The sequence below is a fragment of the Mobula birostris genome, chromosome 5, assembly GCF_030028105.1.
Source record: "Mobula birostris isolate sMobBir1 chromosome 5, sMobBir1.hap1, whole genome shotgun sequence".
Taxonomy (NCBI): domain Eukaryota; kingdom Metazoa; phylum Chordata; class Chondrichthyes; order Myliobatiformes; family Myliobatidae; genus Mobula; species Mobula birostris.
The window spans coordinates 194761432-194779332 of record NC_092374.1 but is presented as its reverse complement, the minus strand read 5'-3'; the positions used below and the strand labels follow the sequence as shown (position 1 = coordinate 194779332).

General features: G+C 40.4%; 1 protein-coding gene across 3 annotated transcripts in view; it reads left to right on the top strand.

Moving 5' to 3' along the window:
* LOC140198198 (protein PRRC2A-like) overlaps window positions 1-17901 on the top strand; it is a 141108-nt gene that overhangs the window by 22807 nt on the left and 100400 nt on the right. For all 3 annotated transcript variants that reach the window (XM_072259227.1, XM_072259226.1, XM_072259225.1), the window contains exons 2-5: window positions 2829-3004; window positions 5788-5965; window positions 12418-12538; window positions 15522-15594. In XM_072259227.1, the coding sequence (XP_072115328.1) occupies window positions 2890-3004; window positions 5788-5965; window positions 12418-12538; window positions 15522-15594 (487 nt within the window). In that variant the 5' untranslated portion in view covers window positions 2829-2889. The remainder of the gene's footprint in view (window positions 1-2828; window positions 3005-5787; window positions 5966-12417; window positions 12539-15521; window positions 15595-17901) is intronic.

The window sequence follows — 17901 nt, the reverse complement described above, 5'->3', positions numbered from 1 at the left end:
GCTTAACCTGCTGGCTTCCTCTAGCATTTTTCCTTCAGCAATTACTGTTTTTACTCTCTACTATTTGTCTTGAGGTGAGAAGGTTAGGTGTAAAATTATTTAACATTTAAAGAATGTTTTAAGTTCTTCCCATCTCATTTTACAGACTCTTATAAAAGTGCCTTTTTAAGTCTGTTTCAGAGGTTGATAACAGCATAAATATAACCAGAGTTTCTGTGGCTTTGTGCTGTTATCAAACTGCTAAAGCACAGACTTAAAAAGATGCTTTTATGTGACTTCTTGTGATGAAGACTGGAAGAACCTTGTTTGCTCTCTACAAAAGCCTGTTTCTGACCTATTTTGTCGAAAATTCAAGTTGTTTTGGTTGGTATATGCAGTAAGATGAGAATTGAATCAAAATTTCAGGTTGTATTTTTGTAACTCAGTTTTCTATGAAAACCATGGTTTAATTATTATTTTAACTGTTTGTGAGTAACGGAGCAAATGCCCAATTACTGATTTGGGGAAGAAGGAAGAAAAGTGTTATTTTTATAATTGTCTGGACCTTTCATTGTTTTCCACTGCATTGACTTGCTATACTTTGGTTTCACTAAATTTACACCTTCCTCACTGTCCCTGCCCAGATTGCCAAAGCCACCTGCTATTTTGTGCATCAGGCAATTGTAGAACATAGAAATTTACAGGCCCTTCAGCCCACAATGTTGTGCCGACCATGTAACCTACTCTAGAGACTGTCTAGCATTTCCCTAGTGCATAGTTCCATTATTCTAAGCTCCATGTACCTATCTAAGAGTCTCTTAAAAGACTCCATTGTATCCGCTTCCACCGCCACCGGCGGCAGTACATTCCATGCACCCACCACTCTGTGTGGAAAAACTTACCCCTGACATGGTAAGTTTAAACAATGTGTACATTTGGACAGGGAGGAGAGGTGGTTTGAAAGGGGTGGTGTTAAAGAAGCTATGTTTGTCAAACTGGAAAACCCATCCCTGAACAGAGTAGGTGGGGCACTTTTAGAAGGAGACATAACATAAAGATTTTTACTCATGTATATGAAAGATGTAAGTATTCTATTCAATTCATTTCCTTACAATTCTTTACAATGCGGTAGCTAAAAAGTGAGATAAGACAAAAATTAAATTTCCCACTCCCCACCCCAGAAAATGTTCAACATTTAGCTGCCTTCAAGCGGTGTTATTACAGAATGCATCATCGGGTGTAATTCAGTATGTACTCTAGGTTGGTGTTTGGAGCAGAAGATAGTTTTAGAAATAATGTATTAAGTGGTGTGCTGCAGAGGTTTTGTCCTAAATGACTAGGATGAAAATGTATGGGGACAGATCAAGATGAAGGTGAAGTTGGAGAGGTTGTGAAAAGAAACAGGAACACAAATCTGAAATTTGAATTTACCTACACTTTTCTGGATTAATTCACTTTTCAATATCAAATGCTAACAGGACATGTACAGTAAATGGCAGGGACCTCAGGAGTGCTGAAGTATATCATTGGAGTGAAAGTTCATAAATCCCTGTAAATGGTGACACAGGTGGATAAAGTAGTGATTTGGTATGCTTGCCTTCATAGGCTAAGCAGTTGATATGAGTTGCTGTGGTACAAAACATTGGTCAGATTGTACTTGGAGTATTTTGCACAGTTCTGCTCACCATACTAAAGGAAGAATGGGTTAGCATTAGAAAGGGTGCAGAGAAGGTTCACCAGGATGTTGCCTGGAATGGAGAGATTGGCTAGATTAACTTTCTCACTGGGATGTAAGAAGCTGCGGGTGACCTTCCAGAAATTTATAAAATTAATGGTGTTAAGGTAAGTAGTCTCATTCTTGAGGTGAGGGCATCGGTTAAGATAAGAAGGTAGAAAGGTCATCTGAGGGGCCAGGTTGTTCTACACAATGTATTAATATGAAATGGGCTAGCAGAGGAAGTGGTAAGAAGGTGCAGTTACTACAATTAAAGGGCATTTGGATAAGAAAGGAGCAGAAGTATTTGGCTGTAAATGGGTATCACTGTCAACATGAGTTGGCCTAAAGAGCCCAGCTGTGTTGTATAGATCAAACTTTTCCCTCTCTTTACACTTTTCCTCCTGATTTGCACAAATAACCTGACAAGGTTTCCGGTCCATTCTTTAAACCAGGGGTTCCCGACCTTTTTATGTCATTGACTAATACCATTAACCAAAGGGTCTGGGGAACCCCTGCTTTAAACTGTTAATTAATTAAACAGAATTGGGAGTTTTGAGATTGGTCTCTGAATTAGTACCTGGGGTGGATAATGCTCAAATTGTTTTAGTCAAGTTAATGAGCATGGCCATGGAATTTAACCAAGAGTCTTTGTAATACATACAGCTCCATTTCGCAGTCACTTAAAACTATGCTGACAATATAGTCATAGTCATACTTTATTAATCCCGGGAGAAATTGGTTTTCATTACAGTTGCTCCATAAATAATAAATAGTAATAGAACCATAAATAGTAATATCTAAATTATGCCAGTAAATTATGAAATAAGTCCAGGACCAGCCTATTGGCTCAGGATGTCTGACCCTCCAAAGGAGGAGTTATAAAGTTTGCTGGCTACAGACTGGAATGACTTCCTATGACGCTCAGTGCTGCATCTTGGAGGAATAAGTCTCTGGCTGAATGTACTCCTGTGCCCAACCAGTACATTAAGTAGTGGATGGGAGACATTGACCAAGATGGCATGCAACTTAGACAGCATCCTCTTTTCAGACACCACCATGAGAGATAGTTGAATGAAAATGTATAGTTTGTCTTTAAACAACATATCTGAATATTATCTCCCCTGTTCTTTAGAAGGAGGCACGTTTTAAGGGGTGCCTAAAGGAACCACCGTACTCAATGACCTTCCAGCGAGATGTCAGATCGTTTGGGGCAAACTGCAAAGGGAAAGGATGGAAAAACCAAGTACTCGTCACTCAACCTTTTTGATACTTACAAAGGAAAGTCCTTAGAAACTCAGAAACCTACAGGTAATGAGAGAGAGAGAGAGAGAAAACGAGAACTGTGTGATTGTTAATGAAACCTGCAAGAACTTGTCCCTGCCAGTCTTTGTTTATTATTGGAATCTGCAGTCAGATAAACCATTCATCTAGTTAATCTACTAGACTTGTTTCAATGTGCTTTAAGAAAAAAAAACACTTTTTCTCCTCTGCTTGTGAAAACAAAGTGAAGTGCGGAATAGCAAAGCCAGATTCTGGTCCTGTGCACCTTCACTTCTATGGCAAGAGATCACTTGACTGATTTTCTTCTCTAGCTTCTGTCCCTCCCTCCTATGGCTTGGGTATGTGCTGGGTTTTGTCCTTTTGTGTTAAATAACCCAATAACAGCTTGCATTAAAAGAACACTATGTAACTATAGCAATGCAGCATCATGCTTTTCATCCTGACTTCCAGTGCCATCTGTGTGGCGTTTAGTTTCCCCCAAGTGCTTAGCTTTCTTCTCGCAACGTGTAGAATGATAGTTAAATTGTTTACTCTAATTTGTGCGATCTGGAGGGATGGTGATGGAGTTGGGGTTTGTGTGGGATGTGATTGCAGGACTGTGTGAACCTAGTGGGCGAAGGGGCCTGTTTCCATATTCCTCTACGTACCAAAAACCTGACGGAGCACATTTTTAAAAAAACTTGACACTAAGCTGCATATGAGGATATTTATGCAGAGATAGGTTTTACAGAGATGCTTTAAAGTTTAGAGGGAAATGTAGAGCACAAGGAATTTAGTCAGTCGAGTAACTTTGATAATCAAACACATCTGGCTTCTTTTGGGTCCAAAGGATACCTAATATTGGGCTGTTCCAGATGCTTTCCCGTGTCATGTCATTCCCAGTTTGTTTCTCTTGTTGCTGTTTGTGCAAATGCATTGCTTTAGGCTATTACTAACTTCAAGAAGCATGGGGAATATTTCCTCGGAATGGAAACAATAGACAGTAGGTGCAGGAGTAGGCCATTCGGCCCTTCGAGCCAGCACCGCCATTCACTGTGATCATGGCTGATCATCCACAATCAGTATCCAGTTCCTGCCTTATCTCTATAACCTTTGATTCTGCTATCTTTAAGAGCTCTATCCATCTCTTTCTTGAAAGCATTCAGAGACTTGGCCTCTACTGCCTTCTGGGGCAGAGCATTCCACACATCCACCAGTCTCTGGGTGAAAAAGTTTTTCCTCAACTCCGTTCTAAATGGCCTACCCCTTATTCTTAAACTGTGGCCTCTGGTTCTGGACTCACCCATCAGCGGGAACATGCTTCCTGCCTCCAGCGTGTCCAATCCCTTAATAAAGGGAAACCTGTAAGAAGAATTTCCACAGTTCAAAGCGTTTTAGATTCCTCTCCCTGTCTGCTAGAATAGTAGACTATCTGAGCCCAGTGACACAAGGTAAGCAAATGAGCATATAAATAATAACTTCAAAAATATAGCTGCACTTTGAATTATATTTTACTAACTTGTAAGTGGTAAATTTATGTGCTGTGTGATAGTAGGGAGAGGTTGGTCACACTGGATCTTTATTCATTTGAGAAGAAGGGTGACTTCATAGAAGTTTATAAAATCTTGCAGTCTTGATAAGGTGGACAGTGAAGATCTCCTGAAGGTTGGAGAGTCTAAAACCAAAGGGCACACATGCAAGGTACATGCTTGAGATTTGAGAGACCTGAAAGACAACTACTTTACACAGGGGGTAAGTGAGTACCTGGAATGAGCTGCTGGACGAAATGTCGGTGGATACAATTGCAACATTTAAGTTGCATTTTGGAGGGTACATGGAGGGGGAAGGGCTTGGAGGATTGTAGACCGAATAGCAGGGTAGGATGCTCTGGTCATCATGGACTTGTACTGAAAGGCCTGACTCTATGCTGTATTACTGAGTCTATTTAAACTTCATTCTCCCTCCCAACACTTCCTCCACATCATTCTGAGTGATTAATAGCATTCAGAGTGTCAAAAGTACTGTGACAACTTTTAAAATCTGAGCCATGTGCTGCTGTGTTGAGATTGGACAATGCCCTGATAGGAATGGACACACAAAAAGAAACTGCTTCATCTGGTAGACCCACTTTTATTGCCAAATAATGTGATCATTTTGTGGTTGTATTTTGGCTCTGCAGCAGTTTCCTCGTAGTTTAAAAATTTCATCTGTTAATGTGTTATGTAGTTGTCTTCCGTTGGCACTTTCAGAACCTGTCAATTCAGTATAGATGGGTACACAATTTCCCTTCTAGTAAAGTGCTTTGGAATGAGTTGCCCTTGGAATGATTTTAAGAATTTCACTAGTGTGGCATTAAACAACCTTGTTACAAAACATATAGGAGATGTGATTTGGATGCAATATGAAAATCCTAGAAGTGCTTTGTTTTTAACATGCCTATTCAAGCACTGAGCAACTGAGTTGCTAGTCCTGTTGGAGCTGGGGTTAGCAGGATCAAAACTGGGTCACTGTCACTCTGACTTTGTACTCAAGGCAGTATAGCTGTGTACTGGATTTTTGAGGGATTGTGGGTTGTATTTAATGTCAATCAATAAATTTCACCATTGCTTAGACTCCCTTTGTTTGATTGTGTCCATTATTAACCCATAACCTGAGGGTCCTATATGGCTGATTCAAGCTTGTTGTATTATATAACATAAGTTGGTTTTTGTACAGCTCTGAATCTCCCAGATGAAGTAGTTCTAGGATGTCTTTCCACTTTATTTCCACTACAGTATTTTCTTAGCAAGTCAGCTAACTTGATTGCTCATGAGTTTTTGTTTTTATGACAGTCACTGCACGTCATGGATTGCAGAGTCTCGGTAAAGTTGCCGCAGCTCGGCGCATGCCACCCCCTGCAAACCTGCCAAGCTTAAAAGCAGAAAATAAAGGCAATGATCCTAATATTTCTTTAGTACCAAAAGACGGAACAGGATGGGCAAGCAAGCAAGAATCACAAGACCAAAAGAGGTAAGCACATATACTGGGATTTTGTGAATGGGTTTACCTGGGCAACTTTCCAAATTGTTGGGTAGGTGCCAGTACTATAACTAATAGAAAGGCCTGGCTAGCGATGCTGCTGGTTGTAGAGAGCAGGTCTTCGGTATTGAAGCTAGGATGTCATCTGGTTCCATATCCTTTATTGGATCCAATGCTTCCAGTTGTTTTCTGATGTCATAGGAAGTGCATCAGAATGCCTGAGACTAAGCAGATCTTGCAAGAAAGTGTCATAATTTCAGTGCATGTTTTGAGTGTTTTTGCCATTTCTTCAGTCTTTGTTCTGGCTTCCTCTATTTTGAAAAAGAGCAAATTAATGGAACCTGTTCCTCTTGTTAAAAATCTAACTGATCACCACAAATCACAATTGGGATAGGGTTACAAAGCTTCAGTCTGTTCTATTGGTTGTAAGATCATTTAGTTCAATCTATTGCATGCTATTTTTATTGCTTACATTGAAGATTATTGCTTCACCTCACTGAAATTTGAGAAGTCCAAAGAATGAAAAAACAATAGGCCTGAATAAACTACCTCTGATCATGCTGCTCACTCATAAGATGCTGTCTTTTCTTTAACCTTGTTCACCTTCTGCTTCTGTCACATCTGAGTTATTTTCACACTTTGCAAAACCAATGTTTTCAAGTGAGTCTGTTGTCACAAGTGCCTCTGATTTGTATTATCAATATATACAAATTAAAAGTCAAGCCAATTATTTACATAATACATCAGGATATTTGAGTTGGATTCGGTCTTTGTGCTCTGCTTCCAGGAATTCCTTATAGTCTGATCCAGCTTGTGTTTCTCGTTAATTCTAGTTTTGTCTTAAACTCCTTGATAAAATCCAGATTGATGGCAAATCGAGTTTAGATCTGTAAATGGCACACTGAGGACGTATTCAATTTCTTCATCAACTTCACAATATGGAGCTCCTGGATAAGGTGGAGGCCCTGGGAGAAGCCCTGCTGCAGTAGGGAAAATATTCCATCATTCTGGATGGATGAGCTAAGCTGGATCACATGGCCTTCACATCTATCAGAAATCACTTGCTACTTGCAAATTCTTCTTTGCTTTTGTAATCCTTTGGTTTTTGTGTTCCCTTCTTTGCTACTTTTAACAAAGTTATTTATCTAGTTTGACTGCTTTTATTAAAATAGCAAGCTAAGCACTTTCACCTTTGCTTGTTGCAAAACTTTTAAATCTTCATTCTTGGCTTGGGCCCAGAGGCTTTGCGCTTGTTTATTGTCACATATACAAAATTGTTTTGCATGCAATCTATACGGATCATTTTGAAGTGTAAGTACATCAGGGTAATACAAAGACAACATCAATAACAAGATGGAATGTGGTGTACAGTGCAGGGGTCCTGACAGGTAGATGGTGAGATCATGTGTTCACCTTTGTGGTACAAGGAATTCATTCCCTTCCGAATATTTTTATTAATTTATATATATAAAAATACAGAGTACAGGAAGAAAAATATGTCAATACATTAAAGTAAATCGCATATAAAGACTCCTTACCCTATATTCGTACAAGTCAATTAGTTTGTAACATTGAAAAATAATTTTATTGTATAAAAAAAATCTAACCCACTACCAAGACCGAAGCTGATTAGTAGAAAAAAGATTTAGTCATCATCTGTGCTTCAGCAGCAAATCAAAGGTTTTGAAAATAATTCAGAAAAGGTCCCCACAATGTTTTTGAAAGTCTTGATTAGATTCAAAGATTGAACATTGAATCTTCTCTAAATTTAAACATGACATCACATCACGAAACCATTGGACGTGAATAGGAGGGGCTACAACTTTCCATTTAAGCAAAAGCGTCCCTCTGGCTATAAGAGACATAAAAGCCAAAATGTGCAAATCAGATGGCTCCAAAATAATATCCTTTCCTCCAGCAATACCAAATAAAGCAGTCAAAGGATTAAGCTTGAAATTTACTTTAAAAAGTTTTGATAAGGTTTGAAATACTTGTTTCCAATATTTTCCAAAACTCAGACATGTCCAAAACATATGAATGAGTGAAGCTTCCCCATTATTACATTTATCACAATATGGAGATATATCTAAATAAAAACGAGACAACTTATCCTTAGTCATATGGGCCCTATGGACCACCTTAAATTGAAGGAGAGAGTGATGGGCACATAATGAAGTGTTGACCAATTCAACACTCATATAACAGCTTTATAGAAGCTATCCTTGAACCTAGTGATACATACCTTGAAATTTTTATCTTCTGCCTGACTGAAAGGGGGATCAGAGATTGTGGGGTTCTGACAGGTTCAAATCGTGCTTCAGATCTTGTGTCACCACCCACAGCTCCAATCTGTTAATTAAATTTGCTTATGATACTACATTGATTGGCCAAGTCTCAAATAATAACGAAGCAGCCTACAGAGAAGAAGTCAACACCCTGACACAGTGGTGTCAAGAAAACAACCTCTCCCTCAATGTCACAAAAACAAAGGAGCTGGTTCGGACTACAGGAGGAATGGAGACAGGCTAACCCCTATTGACATCAACGGATCCGGAGTTGAGAGGGTGAACAGCTTTAAGTCCCTTGGCATACACATCACCAAGGATCTCACGTGGTCTGTATATAAAAATGCAAGCACAAGGAAATCTGCAGATACTGGAAATTCAAGCAACACACATCAAAGTTGCCGATGAACGCAGCAGGCCAGGCAGCATCTCTAGGAAGAGGTACAGTCGACGTTTCGGGCCGAGACCCTTCATCAGGACTAACTGAAAGAAGAGCTAGTAAGAGATTTGGGAGGGGGAGATCCAAAATGATAGGAGAGGACAGGAGGAGGAGGGATGGAGCCAAGAGCTGGACAGTTGATTGGCAAAAGGGATATGAGAGGATCATGGGACAGGAAGCCTGGGGAGAAAGAAAAGGGGGAGGGGGGAAAAAACCCAAAGGGTGGGCAAGGGGTTTAGTGAGAGGGACAGAGGGAGAAAAAGGAGAGAGAGAAAAAGAATGTGTTTATATAAATAACGGATGGGGTACGAGGGGGAGGTGGGGCATTAGCAGAAGTTAGAGAAGTCAATGTTCATGCCATCAGGTTGGAGGCTACCCAGACGGAATATAAGGTGTTGTTCCTCCAACCTGAGTGTGGCTTCATCTTTACAGTAGAGGAGGCCGTGGATAGACATATCAGAATGGGAATGGGACGTGGAATTAAAATGTGTGGCCACTGGGAGATCCTGCTTTCTCTGGCGGACAGAGCATAGGTGTCCCAGTCTGCCTTTACAGCAATGGATACATAAGAAGGGCCCAGAGGATCATTGGGGACCCGAGTCACCCCACCCTTAATTGTTTCAGCTGCTACCACCCGGGAAGCAGTACCACAGCATAAAAGCCAGGACCAACAGGCTCGGGGACAGCTTCTTCCAGGCCATCTCAGACTGAATAATTCAAGCTGATACAATTGTATTTCTGTTATATTGACAGTTCTGTTGTACATGCTGTTTATTACAAATTACTAGAATTTTCATGTTGCACATTTAAACAGACACAACAGAGATTTTTACTCGTGTATGTGAAGGATCTATTGGTCAAACCAACTTCATTGGTTCTGTCTGCATTTCTGGCTGCTTTTGGAAGGCCATTGACATAATCAAGGACCCATCCCAGTCCAGTCACTGCCGTTTTGTCTCTGCTTTTCGGTAGGACATTCATAAATCTGAGAGAATGAGTCGTCAGACTCGGACCACTTCCATCCACTGCCATCAAACTCTTGAATGGACCTCGTAATCAGAGGATGATCTATTGATCTAATCTACTTGTCTACATGCACTGAACTCTCTCTATAAAATACAGACTATATCGGCTTTTTTTCATACTTCCATGTAATTGTGTATGGTATAATCTGGTTGGCATGCAAAACAAGTTTTTCCATGCATCTTGTTACATGTACTGTCAAAACTTTAGCATAAAGAACTGCTATTTGATAGTCTATTGTTCTAGGAGGGAGGGAGTCCTTGCTCCCTCCCTCCTAGAACAGGTGGTGTTTTCTTTGAATGATTAAGCTGAAGTCTGATACAGATGGAGGCCACCAAATCAATACTTTTAAATAGTATCAATAGACATTTGTGGATATTTCCATATCTCTGTATGGCAAGTTTAATTGTTTTCTACAATTCAGTGAATTCTTTGGCTGTAAGGACCTTTTGAACTGTCTAAAAGGACACGAAAGATCATGTAGAGCTTCAGGTCTTTTGTCTGTTTCAACCACTTCCTTGTGCTGAAGCCCTTACTGGATGACTTGGAACTCGGTCTCGGGATAAGGGGGCAGGGGGAATTTTAGGGATCACAAGTGCAGCTGTAGCTTTCTTGGCGGAAGTTAGTCAGTCATCATGATCCAGCAGATAAAAATTCAGGTTCATTTCCACTCTTCTGGAATTGTATTTTGTAATTCAAGACTAAGTGCTGAAGTAGCCGTTGCCATGTTCCATTTCTTCTTTAAAAATCAGTTTTTTATTATCCTCAGTTTGCTGGGTGAAAAATGTTGGTTGCTATTTGAAGAAAAGGTGAACTTCAAACCCTTGTACATCAAATGTGCTTCCCAATTAATAGAACATTGTCTTCATTCAAAAAAAAAACATCTTTGTTCGGTCAACACACATCAAAGTTGCTGGTGAACGCAGCAGGCCAGGCAGCATCTGTAGGAAGAGGTGCAGTCGACGTTTCAGGCCGAGACCCTTCGTCAGGACTAACTTTGTTCGGGGTTTTTTTTATGCAAGCTCTCCTGAACTTGAAGCTTTATTGTGGGATCTTGCACTGCGCAAAACATCTGGCTTTTGTGTGTGGCCTACCTGTGCATAGAATGATGGAAATGTATTATATTTTTTAAAAACATCATTCCAGTCTCTCTGTTTATAGCAGATATGGAATTCCAATGGTTGGTATTGAGTATTACATGCTTTAATTTCATTTCATTAAGTTCTATGTTTACCCTGTTTTTTTTCTGGTAGAAGGTGAGAAAATTTGTTGCAAGTTTTGATTACAGTAGAGTTAAGTAGTCTGAAGTCCAATAACAATATTAGACCATAGACATAGGAGCAGAATTAGGCCATTCAGCCTATGGAGTCTGCTCAGTTTCATCATGGCTGATCCAGATCCCTATCCACCTGCATTCTCACCATATTCCTTGATACCCTGACCAATCAGGAGTCTATCAACTTCTGCTTTGAATATACCCGTGGATTTGTTTTGCACTGCAGTCTATGGAGAGCATACCACTCTGGCTAAAACACTTCTGTTCTAAAAGGTCTCTCCTCAATTTTGGGACTGTGTGCTCTAGTTCTAGATGCCCCCATCAGAGGGAGCATCCTCTTCACATCCACCTTATCTAGTCCTTTCAACATTCAGTACGTTTCAATGAGATCTCTCCTCTCTCCTCCCCCCCCCCCCAAAAAAATTCTTCTAAATTCCAGTGAGTACAGGCCCAAAGCTGCCAAATGCTCCTCATTTGTTAACCCTTTCATTCCTGGAATTAACCTTGTGAACCTCTTCTGGACTCTATCCAATTACAATATATCCAGTCAGAGATAAGGGGCCCAAATCTGTTGACAATACTCCAAGTGTAGCCTGACCCTTGCGTATAAAGCCTTAGCATTAGCTCCCTGTTTTTATATTCTATTTCCCTTGGATCTTGTGCACTCATTTTTAAGCAAAACAAAAAAAAAAGTAGATAATGGCAAGAGTACATGAATGGTAGTGCACACCATTTGATTTAAGTGATTAGTCATTACTAGCTGAGCAGCGCAGTTTATTTTGCCCACACGGTCTGCAAAGCTGCCCTTGCTCGTAGGTTGAATTGCTGTTATGAGCCAGAAATAAAACTGCAGTTGTGTGCCCAGTAGTTCAGCCTTATCAATTCAGAGGCTTAATTTCTGGCTTGTTTTGCATGTTTCAATTATTTCTGTTGATACAATGAATAATGACAAAATAGTAGAATAAAACATGAAATTTATTTGTTTTTCCATCAAAATTGCTTTATTGGTTGTGTCTTTAAATGGTGATGCGAAGGTTGGTCACACTTCAGTTTAACTGCTGCTCTAAATTTGGTGTCCAACACCTGCTTCCTCCTCCCTGCCTACTCAATGTTGAGAATGAATAACTGCAGATTGAATTTGTTCAGGAGGGGCTCCCTCCTTCAATTCTCTTTAAGGCTTTTATATTTCTGAGATTACCATGACCTTGTTGCAAATGAGCTTGTCCTTTTTTCCCCTCGTTTTGCATTAAACTTGGTAACATGGGTCTTCACTGTCACAATTTTTAAAAACCGTGTCTTCTTTCCTCACCCCTTCCATTATCTTTTTTTAAAAACCTTTTTCAAATATTCAGTGGGATTTGTCTTCAGTAACATCTGTACTCTGCATTTCAGCCTTGTCTCTCCCTTTTGCTGTTTTCAGTACCGATGCATCGACATCTCAGCAGCCGGAATCGCAGCTGCCGCCGGCTTCACAGACGTCTGGCTCCAATCAGTCGAAACGTCCAGCAGCAGCAACAGCAGTGGTAGCAACTCCACAGGAGGTATGATTTGGCATGACTAGTAAGGAAATTCAGTCTGTTTGGAGCTGACGTTCACCTGTATTTCATTTTGCTGAGTTTCTCCAGCAGTTTGTGTACTCTGCTTAATGTTTCTTTTCTTTTTAAACCAATTAACTTGAGAGATATAATATATGTGTATGTTATACACACACATCAGCACTAGGACAAGGAGTGGCAGTGCAAGTAGTGGTAAGTGTAAAACTTTACAGTGCCAGCTGTAATATCAGTCAGTTCCCAACACTGTCTGTAAGGAGATGGTACGTACTCCCTTGGGTTTCCTCTCGCGTTCCAGAGATGTGGTTAGGGTTAGTAAATTATGAGCTGCCTGGGGCACATCTCGGACTGTGGTTGTGGACGCAAAATATTGCATTGTATGTTTCAATAGAAATGCGACAAATCCAATTTCTAGTCTGATGTTTGGTACCGGAGAAATGTTGCATCATTGGGTAGTGCTTGAGATGTGGTGGTAGGGTGGGTAAGCTTTTTAATCTGTCCTGATAATATCAGTGATTCCATACCAAAGAAACAGCAGTAGATCTGTCCTGTTGAGATGTTTCAGATGTAGAATTATTATACGTTGCCACAAGAGGTACTGCAGATGCTGAAAATCTAGAACAATACACACACAATGTGCTGGACGAGCTCAGCAGATCAGACAGCATCTATTGAAATGAATAAACAGTTGATGTTTTGGGCCAGGAACCAAAAGGAGGAAGAAGTTAGAATCTGACTGATTATGATTCTGATTGAAGTCTGATTCTGACTACTTCCCCCTTCCTGATGAAGGGTCTCAGCCCAAAACATCTACTGTTTATTCCCATCCACAGATGCTACTTTACCTGCTGAGCTCCTCCAGCACGTACATGTGTGGGTGTGTTTTATAAAATATTGCATTCTCTCTCTTCCTAGGATATTGTCTTCACCCTTTTCATCCTTTTAAAGCTAAGGTGCATAGGAATTGCTTTTTGGAGGAGGTTGGTGAATCTTTGGAATTTTCAATTGGGGGGGTGTGGAGGCTAGATTATTGGAGGTACTTGAAGTGGGTAAGGTTTGAAAGATGAAGAGTGTGTTGGTGCACTGTCAAGAAGAATTGAAGCCAAGGGCAGGTTGGCCATTGTTATGTTAGATTGCAGGACATTGCTGAGGGCCAGGTTTACTGCTATTTTTCTGTGAGTCACAGAATGAAATAAAAGACCCCAGTCGCTTAGGGAAATGTAAGATCTTTGTATTTGGAGAATTAATAGATGTTGAAAATTTTCATCAAGCAGTGTAGTGCAACACGTTATTCTATTAGCACATAGCTGCAGTTACCCAAGTTCCATCCTGACCTTGGGTCCTACCTGTGTGGAATTTGTGTGTTTTCCCTGTGACCAAATGGATTTCCCCTTGCTGTACCAGTTTCAACACACATCCTTCTCCTCGCCCCCCCCCACCCCCCAAAGTGGTAAGTTAATTGGCACTAGAAATTTCACCCCACCCCACCCCACCCCACCCCAGTTATGAGGGCCAGATAGAGTTGAAAGGCCTGTGAGAGCAAGTAGCAAGGATGTAATGCTGGGTTTTTATAAGGCATTGGTCAGACCACATTTAGAGTACGTGGGGTGATTGAAAAGTTCGTGGCCTAAGGTAGAAGGAGTCAATTTTAGAAAACTTAGCACATTTATTTTTCCTGCATTTACACACTTAGTCCAGCGGTCGTGGAGCATACGGATCCCTTCTTTGTAGAAGTCGGCGTCTTGGACCTCCAGAAGGTGGTCCACAACAGGGGTGATTGATAAGTTTGTGGCCTAATGTAGAAAGAGATGAGTTATTAACTTCAAACTTCCTGCATTTTCACTCAGTTGAACTGCACATGGATGTAACAAGAGCTGTATAACTCATCTCCTTCTAGCTTAGGCCATGAACTTATCATTCACCCCTACTGTGGACCACCTGGAGGTCCAAGATGCTCTCGTTACATGCATGTGCAGTTCAACTCTTTGAGTGATAATGCAGAAAGTTTGAAGTCTGGGCCTATACCGCTGGAGTTCAGAAGAATTGGGTGGAGGGGGTGGGGAATCTCATTGAAACCTACCAAATATTGAAAGGACTAGATAGAGTGGAACTGAAAGGATATTTCCAGTCGTGGAAGAGTCTAGGACTAGAGGGCTTAGCCTCAGAATAGAAGGATGTCTCTTTAGAACCAATGAGGAAATTCTTCATCCAAAGGGTAGTGAATCTGTGGAACTCATTGCCACAGATGCCTGTGGGAGCCAGGTCGTTGGATATATTTAAAGGTTCTTGATTAAGTAGGAGCATCAAAGGTTACAGGGAGAAGGTGGGACAATTGTGTTGTGTGTGTGTGTGTGAGAGAGAGAGAATAAATCAGCCTTGATGGCATGGCAGAGTAGACTCAAAGAAGCAGAATTAGGCCATTTGATCCAATGTCTTTTGGTCTTTATTGATCCTAGGAATATAAGTGAGCAAATGTGATTGATCTGAGAGCTCATATAAACCTAGTGTTTTTAAACTCAAGATAAAAGTAAAATGAGATCTGAAAAGGGGGTTTCTTCAGTAAGTAGAGATCAGATGTTGAATAACAGAATTATTGGGAGAGGAAGAACTGTTTACATAGTAAGTTGTATTGGAAAGGTACTGAGAAAAGGGAGGAGGAGAAGATCATACCACCAAAGGACAAGTACTAATTGGATAGCTGATCTTTGAGCAGACATGAAAGTTAAAGATACTTCTGTCATACAAGTTTCTCAGAATGTAAGAATTCCTGATTATCTATATCCCCCTCTTCAACACTTTCCAACTGTTGCTACTTAACCTGTGCAGCTGTTGCTGCAACTTTTGAGCCTCAAGCCACAATGTCAGCTTGGAGTTACTGAAAGTACCTGTGAAGTTTGAGAAAATGTATTATAGATAAGTCAGGGGTGAGCAGTGAAGTAAATAACACTATCTTTTCCCTTGCTGATTATAGACCACCCCTTCAGCACAAAGCGGAACAAAATCCTGGGCACAGGCGAGCGTTACACATGGTGCACAAGGCGATGGTGAGTCTTACTGGTTATAAGCTAAGCACTTCATAACTACATGGTGGCGTTTACTTCCGTTTGCCTTTTGTATTTTTTGGTGTGTTCAGTATTTTTTTTCTAATGAGCTTTAAAGATTGTACTCTGCAAGGCTGTCATCAGAGTTTAACATTTAATTCGATAATATTGTTATAATCAAAATCGTACTCTCACCATTGCTGTCTTGAGAGCTGCAGTTAACACCTGCTAAATACTGTGGTTACAGGAGGATAGAGCTGGGATGGTGGGCCATGTGCCTTTCTTCCCAAGACCTTATCAGCTTCTCTAGATACCACCATGAGGGAATACTCCACACTGTTTGGAGAAGTGCTGCTGCAACAATGTTCAAAAGTTAGCTATCATCCAAGACAGTGTAGCCATTCACCATATAACTATTTACTTTTTCCAGTACTGATGCCCTGTTGTTGACAAATGTACCATCTGCAACCTTCACTATAGTTACTTGATTCAGATACTCCAATGTCTAAACCCATCACAGGAGAATGAAGAGTGTATGGTAACCCCCAACAGTTTGTAACTTTTTACAAAGTTGCACACCAACCTTGCAAGAAAACATCGAACATTTTCCTTCCCCACATTGAACTCCTTATTTATCAACACTGGAATTCCCATCTCCAAGACTGGCAGTTCAGATAAGCAGTTGTTACCACCAGGGCAGTTCAGATGGACATTCCCAGGAATGCCTACATCCCAATTTCCAAATTAAAACTTTCTGAATTTGTACCAGTGGAGTAAATGTCCTTTTTAAAGGTGCGAGGGCATTTGTTGCCTATACTTGGCATGAAAAGAGAGGAATATGTTGTCATTCCCAATTTTGGATGACAAAATTGAAGGCCAAAGCTCTGATATCAGTGCATAAGCCAAATGGTTCTATTATGCACTCATGCAATTTTCTTGGCTAATTTTAAACAAGGTAGGAAGATGAGTACAGATCTTCGTGATATGTAAGAGGCAGGGCCAATGATCTAAGCAAATTTTAAAGTAGAAATATTGTTTAGCTCAATCTATGCACCTCAATATTTCACAAACTAGAAATAGTCACTCTGAAGTTATCTGCTTACCAATATTATGATGTCATAATATTGCTACATGATTGGCTGGTTTTTACTATAGTGGCTATGTTGCCTGGTGTGCAGGTGGATACTGTTTTTAATATTTAAAAAAAAACTTGCCACATTCAACTCAGTCTAGATCAATTGGGATTTCTCACAAAGATGTATAATATTGAAGGCTTGATCTTTGTTTAACAAAAATCTGACCTGATGTTTAGACCTCATCCCACATTGAGATTTGTGTCTCCATAATAAACTTAAGTTAATCTGATTATTTAATTCAGTCAAAAGAAACACGGGTACCAATCCAGGACTTAATCTTCTGCTGAGAGTTTGAACTTTTTTGTTTGTCTCAGCTGCCAGTTAGTTGGAATTTAGAGCTGATGTTTGCAGACTTGTGTCCACTCATTTTCTCCCCTTTCCTACAGAAGGCTTTATGCATTACACTGACAGGATTAGTTGCAATTATAATCTAGTTGGCATTCCACTGAGAGAGCTGCGCTGCATTGTTTGAGATGCTGATTTTAGGCTTTCCACTTTAGGTTAGAGGTTTCCCTATTCTGCTTGAAGGATAGGGAATTCTCCAGCTGTCCTGAGTAATGTTCCCTGAAACATTCGAGCATCACTTTTGCCCTTTGTAAGAAAATAACAAAAGTGATAAACAATATATCTGGTACTAGACAACAGGATGACCCGTTGGGGCACCCTTTGAGAGAAGGGTAGTGCAGTCTGATGTGACCAGAATGAACATTAAATTTTCCTGAATGCTATCGGTATGGCTTTGCTTTGGAAACTGAAGTAGAAAACCTTAGTTTATTAAAGAAGAACGACACGTAGCAAAGCAAATATTTGTTTAACGAAGGACAATTTTGATGGCATTATTTCTGGTTTATTTGCCACCCTTGTGCCTCTGGTCGTCATTCTGGAGTCGTGCAGCCCTCTCATCCCCTGTCTCTTCATCTCTTCTGCTGTTTGTTCTTTGTCTTTGATCCTGGAGACGTGCATTTCTCAGCTCCTTTGTCTCTTTTCTCTCATCTTTTTTTTTGTCCTGATTCTTTAATCCTGGAGTCATGCGGCCCTGGCCTCATCTGATTCTTGTCCTCTCCTTCTCCTTGCCGCTTCCCGATGACATTTAGCATCATCTCTTGACCATAATGTCCCCCTTCCCTTTCCATGCAGCATAATTAGGTTGACTATTTTTTTTTACCCTGATGCT